Source organism: Pyxicephalus adspersus, chromosome 3 (assembly GCF_032062135.1).
Source record: "Pyxicephalus adspersus chromosome 3, UCB_Pads_2.0, whole genome shotgun sequence".
Lineage (NCBI taxonomy): Eukaryota > Metazoa > Chordata > Amphibia > Anura > Pyxicephalidae > Pyxicephalus > Pyxicephalus adspersus.
The window spans coordinates 14,455,079-14,464,509 of NC_092860.1; the positions used below are offsets into that span (position 1 = coordinate 14,455,079).

At 39.8% G+C, this 9,431-nt stretch overlaps 1 protein-coding gene across 1 annotated transcript in view; it reads right to left on the bottom strand.

Annotated features, from left to right (window-relative positions):
- PXMP4 (peroxisomal membrane protein 4) overlaps positions 1-8,490 on the bottom strand; it is a 14,774-nt gene extending 6,284 nt beyond the window's left edge. Inside the window, exons 1-3 of the mRNA XM_072403684.1 lie at positions 8,333-8,490; positions 5,581-5,643; positions 2,204-2,402 (exon numbers count right to left, since the gene is read on the bottom strand). Coding sequence (XP_072259785.1) covers positions 2,204-2,402; positions 5,581-5,643; positions 8,333-8,445 — 375 coding nt within the window. The 5' untranslated portion in view covers positions 8,446-8,490. The remainder of the gene's footprint in view (positions 1-2,203; positions 2,403-5,580; positions 5,644-8,332) is intronic.
- Positions 8,491-9,431: the final 941 nt, after the last annotated feature.

Consider the following 9,431-nt stretch of genomic DNA (forward strand, 5'->3'; position numbering starts at 1 on the left):
CTGAAACCCCAACACTGGATGAACTTGCACAAAAAGCAACTTTCAACAGTAAAGCGACATCGCATATGCGTGAAAGATAAACAACCAGAAAATGTCCAAAAAAATGAGAATCCAGCAGGAGTTTTTTTTTAAGGAATAAAAGAAGTAGAAAAGTATGATCGCTCCCTGAAACTGACTGTAGAATAAGCCATCAGCTTCTTTTCAGCTCTAAACAAAATCAAGTCAGATTTAAGAACTTCTATTAAGGAGGATCTGGCAGATGCAATTCTGTTTCCTAGACCAACACTACATTGAGTTAGTTTTGTACAGCTATAGTTTTGTACAGCTATTCTACTCTACAACTATATTCCAGGTTTAATATATAAACTGTTTCAGGTTTTCCAGATCTTTGTTCATATAGTTAAGCTTTGTTTTTGTTTTAAAACTACCAAAGAATGTGGTTCATATCTTTAAACTGGTAAAGTTCCTGTTTTTTATGCATGCTATGCTACTACTTTATAGCTACTTGATAAAACCTTATTTTTTCATTTTTTTGTCTTTTGTTTAAACAGTAGAGCATCAGCTTCATAGCCAGTAGTTCTGTGATTAAATGGCGTGTATGTTGCCTTCCTTCAATCAATGGGGAAAATACATTAGGACATTAAATACAGAGGAGTCAGAGTCATGGTACCAGAAACTGAGGAGTCAAGAGTCAAAGGATTTATCTGACTCCACAGCCCTGAGAACAAGTCCAAGTGAATGTGACCCAACTACCAATACAGCTCAACCAGATTTTCATGGAGCCTTAAGACTCCTTGATCTGTGGATGATTGACCTTATATTTGCTGTGTAGTTCTTGAGCCAACACCACTTCCAGAACAACTTTCCAGCCGATACTCAATGTAGTGATTTAAGCAGGGGGTTCTCCAGACCTAAAAATTAATTTAGGGGTTGCTGAGGGGTAAAGGTTGAGAAGTGCTGTACTATTAGATATACCGCCTGAATAAATGAGAAGCAGAGATATTTTTCAGAAGCATGCCATCTGCTTGCCAAGATAAACACGAACTTCACATCTTTAAAATTTGTAGGTATTTAAAAAACTTTCTCCACGTGTAACACCAGATTTCCTTTTTCCAAGTAATGATCTCAACTTTTTCTATATGTAACTTTCAAAAGTGGCAAATCTTTTCTGTATATTTGTACAATACAAGCCATGTATGTTTTTCCAAATATAAACACTAGTACAGAAAAATACCTGCTAAACCAGACAGAAACCAAGTAAACTTCCTGTAATTGGTCAAAAAGGCTTTATGACCCATAATGGTCGGCTTGCTAACAGGGCATTAGGAACAAAACCATTTCTGGAATGACCAGCAGGTTTTTCTGTATTTGCAGCATTTTAAATATGCACAGATATATTTTCAGGTAATTTAATTATTTTTCAATAAATCTGTTGGACGCATAGAAACTTTTTTTTTTTTTTTTTTTTTTTTTTTTAAAGTAAACCCCCCAGGATTAAATAGGTATTTTATGTGTGCGCTGCTGCTAGAACATAGAGGTGCTCTTTTCCTGCAAAGCGAGTCATAAAAATTATTAAAATTCAGTTTACCGGCTGCTGGTTTTCAATGCCTATCTACAAACCTGGATTCTGTGGACAAACAGATATCCATTGTGTGCCCATGGACGTTAAAATCTGATTGTACTCCATAGGATTTACCAAAACTATAGGTCACATATGTAAATGATTATCTCACAGAACATAAGAGTGGAAATCTAATTTTTAAATCTGATTGGCACATTTAAAAACACCATTTATTAAAGACCAATCAGATGTTGTTTAGTACTGATCAGAGATTTTATCACTATGCTGTATTTACAGTAAAGTGATAATCTAAACTCTATTCACCCAAAAAGACCAACTGATTGCCATATGTGAACGTAGTGAAAGGCATTCATTCAATAAAAGCACAGCTGCAGTCGTCACTTTTGAAAAGTGTCATTGGTGTTTGAAACACCAAGCCTTCGGTCTAGGAAACAGATAGTGAATTTGCCACTTATAAGTAAAGAGTAAGAAAAGAGTGGATGTCTTTGCAGGTGAAAGAAAACCTGACAGGTCAGCAAGAGCATCTCACACATTTATTTTTTGTCAGGTCTCCATTATTTCAAACAAAGGATTTCTCACATTACAGAACTGAAATACCATAAGCATTACATTAACAGTTACCTGGCTATTGATGTGATTATTCTCTCCGAATACCAACCATCCGCCCACACAAGCTGCAAGGAAGGAATGGAACTGCCATTTACTTCCGTGTATCTTCTCCTGAATTTGCAAGATGCTCTTATATGTAACGACGAAATAGGCAAGGTTCCGCGAATGAGTGTATGTCGCCTGGAAGATGGCCTTCAGCTTGTCTTTTAAACTAGAGAAATAGAATTTTAGGAAATTAGAAAAAAAAAACAATATTCATAAAAGTTAGCAGATTGCATTGGTGCCTATTTATCTAAAAGAGGAAAAATTGAACCCAGACCATGAGCACTGAAGCATTTACATATACTGAACAAGTCTTCATCTCTGGATCTATAAGGGCTCGTTCACACAGACTGTACCCGAGCATGCTTGCAGCAGTTCCTGCACAGCTTACAACTTGCCATCTGCTGAGCAGACAGCAACACTATTCCTATTCAATAAAAAGAGTGCCAAAGTGCTTTTGATTGGTGGATGTTTGCCAACTGCCCTTAACCATTCTCATTTTTTTGAGAATAGAAGCTTGGCAACACTCTAATTTAAAAAACAGAGATGCTTCCAAGAAGTTAGAAACCATGTGAACCCCAACTTCTGAGTTTTTGTTCCCTTTTTGAGAAAGAAAACTATCACAATGAAAGCACCCAGAAATGTCACGGATTGTTTTCAATCTTTTAATGTTAAGAATATGTAAAGTGTTAGGGCCACAGATAGACTATAAAGAGACTTTTTTTTTAACACTGCCCATTCAGGGCAAAAGTGATGCTCCCAACCAATGATAACACTGGGGAACAATTCTGAACAAAATTTTTGTTGGTTTTAATTTTTAAGTTTATTTACACTAAAATAGGTATGCGGATTATGAAAGTGCAGTTATTTTTTTCTATCACGTCAGGTTTTTTTCTCTACTGCTTATATTATTGCGATTACTGTACCGAGAATTTGTATGGGCTATTCATTTACACGCAAGACAGTGTGGTCAGAGGTTGTGCACTGCTCTATGTAGTGAATAAGCAAAATTTATTTTTCTACTTACACACTTTTTCTATTCTTTCAGATCATGTCTGGCTCTGCCGTTTCTGGTTGTTTTTGCCTAAACAACCCTGATTGATTTTGTTATGTCTGTGGCAGTTTCACCATTCCCAGTCAAAGGGCGAACATCAACACACTTGTAGAGCAAGCCTATTTGGCATATTTCATAGTTAAACTTTGGTGATCAAGAGAAGTCTTGGGCCCCCATATAAGGTGTGCAAACAGTGTGTCGAGGGTTTACGGATGTGGACATAGGGAACACGTGATAAAATGCCATTTGGTATACCTATGGTTTGGCGAGAGACAGGAGATGATTTCAGTGACTATTACTTTTGTACAGTGAAAACCTCAGGATATACCAAGAAAAATAAATGTAACAGAGTATTCTAGTCATCGGCTATACGCCCAGTGGCTCATTCAGATGAAATCTCAGTGTGTTCCCAGTCCTGCGTGGGGCAGTTTTCTTCCAGTGAGAGATCACTAAGAGTCTAATAGTTTAATATAAAACATGTTTTCTTACATTTATTGCATGAATTCTACAACATTTGATTTTTAATAAATTATCAAATAAAGGCTCCTTCTATAGAAAATGGGCTAACAAAGAGACATTACCCTGAACTGAAAAATACAGATAAAAATACAGGAAAAAAAAAACACAGGTTTTGAATGTTTACTTGTTCATACCCACAAGTGGTAAAAAAAAAAAAAAAAAATACATTCATTTGTTAATCATGTTCTTCCCTCACTATGTGGTGAGGGGAGAGGGAGGAACATGATGATTTAGGTTGTTCCTAGTTGTAATTGTGAGTTGCAATTATTACTTGTGGAGCCATTCACATCATCTCGAAATTTTAAAACTTTTGTATCTGTCTACATGTGAACCAATCAATAGCCTTCTCCTCCTCTGGGAGTGTTTTATTACTGTCTGTGATGGCCCATCTTCTCTTCTGCTCCCCTACATAAAGTTTTACAGAGCTGGGAAGAGTGAAAGGGAATACTAAAGAATGCCACTTGAGTGACAGCTCTGAGTTTGCTGACATCACATTCAACATGGCGATACCCAGCAGCAGGCTTTTAAGGGGGCCAAACAATTATGGGTTTTAAAGTAAAATAAGCCTGAAATATAGTAAATGCACATAATATAGGAGGATTTTATTCATTTCTAAAAATCTAGTAACAGGGTCTCTTCAGGCCACAGCTGTCCAACACAGCTAAGCAAATGGACGGTCAGTCTGCAAATACATTTGCGCCTAAAGTAGAGACTACCTTTGGGAGATGTTATCATTTAACAATAGAAAATATGAAAGAAAATTGGGACTTTTAAGGCAGTAACAACAATTGGTAACAAAAAATTTTCAGATCGGCAAAGAGAATCACAACTGGCTATCCAAGAAGTTTGGCTTCAAGCCTGTATTGGCTTCATCAGAGATTGGAAGTTGAATTACTGAAAGGAGATGTAATATTTTATAGAGTGGACAGTTTGATGATCTCACAATTCCCTGTATCTGGGGCCATTTAACTTCAGCACTGGGATGCTTTCTGTGATTTGAGGAAGGAGGAGAGCTAACAGAGAATATATCTCCTGAGGAAGAGGAGGATTATGCCGCAAAACGCGTACAGAATTCTAGAACAAATATTTCTATTTATCTTAAATTGTACACCATGTGATTATAGGAGATGAAACAAATAAATATTTTCTTTGATATGATAATAAATAAATGGATATATTTTGAATATATACTCATGATACCAATTGTTGTTACTGCCTTAAAAATCCCAATTTTCTTTTGTATGTTTATCTGAATTGGATAAAGTAATGTGGCAGTTGTTAAGGTAGTAACCAGGAGGAAGACCAAATTTTCAAATATTAAACAGTATTTATATAGCACCAACATATTACGCAGCACTGTACAATAAATAAGGGTTGCCAATGACAGACAGATACAAACCATGACACAAGAGGAAGAGAGGACCCTGCCCATAAGAGCTTACAATTGAATGTAAGCTGCCATTGGTGACCCCTTCTTTAAAAAGAAAGCTTGCCAGGTTGGTGTTCTGGTCTGCTGCTTTTAATACCTTTGGTATCACTGACTGATTATTGAGTAAGCAGCTATCTGTGGTCATTGTCACACAGATACCTGTGTGCTTGTTGCCACTGTGTGAGTGTAGTTTAAAAAAAAAAAAAAAAGATCAGCTTTATATCCAGGAAATGGGAATCTATGCAATAGTAGCTTGTAAAGATAGAGAATGAACTTGGTTGATATACTCAAAGTCTGTTCCTATTTTAAGCTTAACATGGAGTGAATATGGGATATATGGCTTACCTTCCAGACTTGAACAGGAATGTCATCACCAGTGCATGTGGTGCCCGGATTTTAGCTCCATACCTTTAAAATATTAGGAGACAGGAAATCATTATTTCAGTGTAAGTTATTATTAATAAACAGGATTTATATAGCACCTACACATTAAGCAGGGCTGTACAATAAATAGGAGTTGTAAATGACAGACAGATACAGACAGTGACACAGGAGGAGAAGAGGACCCTACCCAAAAGAGCTTACAATCTAGTTAATTAAAATCCAGTCATACCTCTATAACTCAGATCACTCACTTTTATTCTGAATCTAAAAAAGAATGCCAGGTGAACAGCTGCAGTGTCCTCCGCAGCTATTATTACCGGTAAATGGGCGCACAACCCAGAACTTTTCAGTACCCTCCTGGCTGTTTTGGGGTGTTCTTGATAAGTTGGGTTGCCACCATAAAGTGGCCACCACAAACATTTTGCTTTTCACCAAGCTTAAAGAGGGGAGAATATGGAACTAAATTCTGAAATACAAATATTGAAATATCTTTACCTATCAAAGAATTTGTAATTTTGTCCAGTACACCCCTGTACAAAGCAGACCAAATAGTGACCTCTCTATTCTTAACTGTATTCTACCTTGGTCCTCTCCCTGCCAGTGATTGGGAAATGAAGGAGCAGCCACAGATTGAGGTCACCTCTGTTCTATTGTTGGTATTTGCCATCTACTCACATGTGCATGCAGCAAAGCCTGACTGGTGCAACCAATGAAGTATCCTCCCTCATTAATACTACTGATGTGCAGGATAATACATGAAGTGAGTCCCTAATTAATTACTTTTAGCTGGGAACAAAAACACTTTGTCACTTATCCCAGTTTCTCCCATTAGTCTGCAGGAGCCCTGGGCCTAATTGCTGTTTGAGCTTCATGTTGGCACATGCACAGGGTAAACAGCCATCATCCCAACCAGGCATGTGAGTGTACAGGTTTGGTGAAAGGCGGGGCAATACATAACTAGGGGTGGGGTAATATGAACCCCCCCCATACTTAGAAGAGAGAGAACAGAACAATGTGGAATCACTGCAATGGTGAGGATCAGTAATCAGTGGAACACTTTACCCATTCACAGCAAACAAACACTATATTTGCTGAGAAATCTCATTTGAATTTAAGATGTATCCACTAACTATTTTATATTGAACTGGTGCATTCCCCAACATATTACACAGCACTGTACATTAAATAGGGGTTGCAAATGACAGACAGTGACACAGGAGGAGGGGACCCTGCCCCGAAGAGCTTACAATCTAGAAGGTGGGAGAAGTAGCACATAATAGGAGGGGAATATAAAATGGTGGGAAGTAGTGAGGGTTTAGAACAGCGGTCGTAGTGGTCTGGGCGGTGCACCCCCGGGCGAGGTAAGGAGAAGGACCCTGCTGGCGGGGTGCACCGGCCAGAGCTGCGGACTATGTCCCCCGTACAAATCCCGGGCTCAGGGAAGTGGACAGGTTGTGTCCTTTGGCATAGATCTCAGGCTTAGATCTGCGATGGGAGAGTGGGTGGGGCTATGTCACGATTACATCACTATGGGGGAGATTTCTCCCACTTTGATTGACACCCGGCTCCCCACGCATGCGCGGTCAGGGGCCAATAATTTAAGTGGTGCAGAGGACTGAAAGGGTAGGCAACCACTGGTTTAGAAAACAGAAGAAGACGGGTAGGCAAGTTTGTAAACATGGGTTTTGAGTGCTCCTTTAATGGAGCAGAGTATAGGACCAAGCCAAATAGGATGAGGAAGACCTTTCCAGAAATTCGGGGCAGCTCTAGAAAAGTCTTGGAGCCGTGCGCGTGAGGAAGTTAGGAACATCTGCTTATTACTAACCTAAACCCCCACCTTGTCCTTTTCTGCCATTTCTGTAATTCAACCCATTACCTCCCTTACCTACAGATCAGGCCCTTTCATTACAAGCCTGATTTCAGCTGAGGCTGCACATTTGAAGGCCAGGTTTAGGGTAATTACCCAAGTGCTGTAACTTTATGACAATATAAGCTGATGGGAACAGATAACTAGGTGACACAGGAAGCAGTGAAACCATCATGGGGAGCACAGGTGTCACTCACCTTGCTGTTATTGTATGGTCATAATGTTTGCACGGCTATACAGAATTACAAACATAATCCACATATTTATAATCAGCGTTGCTCTGCTCACATTGGAACATTTACAGTTTATGAAATGCTTTCTTTACAATTTCCAGACTTTGAGCAGTGCTGAGTCAGCACCATTGAAGGTTCTCGCCACCGGCTACTTTTATTAGGTTCATTGAACCCTGGGAGCTCCTTCTGTGTACCCATGGCTGGATGAGTCCTCTGTGCTGCTACAACACCAATAATGTGCAACAAAAACTTCTAAAACATAATAATAATGGGCATTCTGATGTCTGCAATGTACCGCTGGCAGAAATGGGCATTTGTTCTCCCTTCTAACAAATACAGAATGTAGCCCCGCATAATACAACACAAATATCACAGAGGGAAAATGCACACAGTCCCTTTGCTGCCCCCCCCCCAGTAATAGTGCACACTGTCCTTACACTGCCCCCCAGAATTATTGCAGACTGTCCTTTCACTGCCCCCCAATATTAGTGCATGCTGTCCTTACACTGGCCCCCCCCCCAGAATTAGTGCACGCTGTCTCTCTCCCCCGCAGTAATAGTGCACACTATCCTGACACTTCAATCCCCCTCTATAGTGGGTTCAGGCTGCTCACACTGCTCCATTCCGGAATCCTTTGATCACGGCCAGGGCCGCCCGGTATTTCTTCTTCTTCAGCAGCTGGTTGACAGCTCGGATCACGGAGCTCGGTAACACTGCCTCCGCCATTCTCACAGCCGGCACTGCCACTTCCGGGTTCTTATACCAAGTGCGTTCCAGCTGGGATACGAAGGTCGGGTTCAGCATGTAAACTGTCCGGACGGCAACATAGCCGGGCGCAGTTAGTTCCTAAGTTAGTTCCAGTGCTCAGGGGAGCACTATCTGTGCTGCACTTCCTATAGCTTTGTCTGTGGGTGTATACAATAAAATATGAGAGCCTGGGAACCTGAATATAACAAAAGGGTACATAATGGCTGAAACCTCGCAATATACAGGGCAGAGCGGTGATGTACCCCTAGGAGTGGGCCCGTGATCCCCCAAATTCACACTAATGGCCCAAGTCTTGGTGGAGTCACTGAGGACATCTTGTGGTGGAAAAGAAGTGCTGCAGAGGACAGCTGCGGATTGAACCTATAAATTGCAGCCAACAAAAATAAAGAAAAGTAACTTTTATTTGGGCTCTGCTGTCATTTTATTTTTCATATTTATGTCATCGCAATAAAAGAATACTGCAAAGAGATAATATGGAACCACTACAGAACATGCTAGTTACCTGGCTGCCATACTGATCCATTGGTTCAGTAGATCCTAAGACACTGACCTGCAACAAGTATGGGGATCAGGTGGGCTGCATGTTTTCAAGGTCGGAGATGACAACTCATATATTTTACTCTGCATGGCTTTTACTATTGCATGTTACTTCCCCCACCTCCTAGATTGTAAGCTCTTCGGGGCAGGGTCCTCTCTTCCTGTGTCACTGTCTGTATCTGTCTGTCATTTGATACCACTATTTAATGTACAGCGCTGCGTAATATGTTGGCGCTATATTAATACTGTTTATTATTATTATTGTTATTAATAATAATAATAATAATAATAATATATATATATATATACCGTATATATATACACAGTAAATCAGTTAGAAGTTAGATCTGCTGCCATCTGCTGGTCACCTAAATAATTACACCAATGGGACTTTTCCCATACTGCAT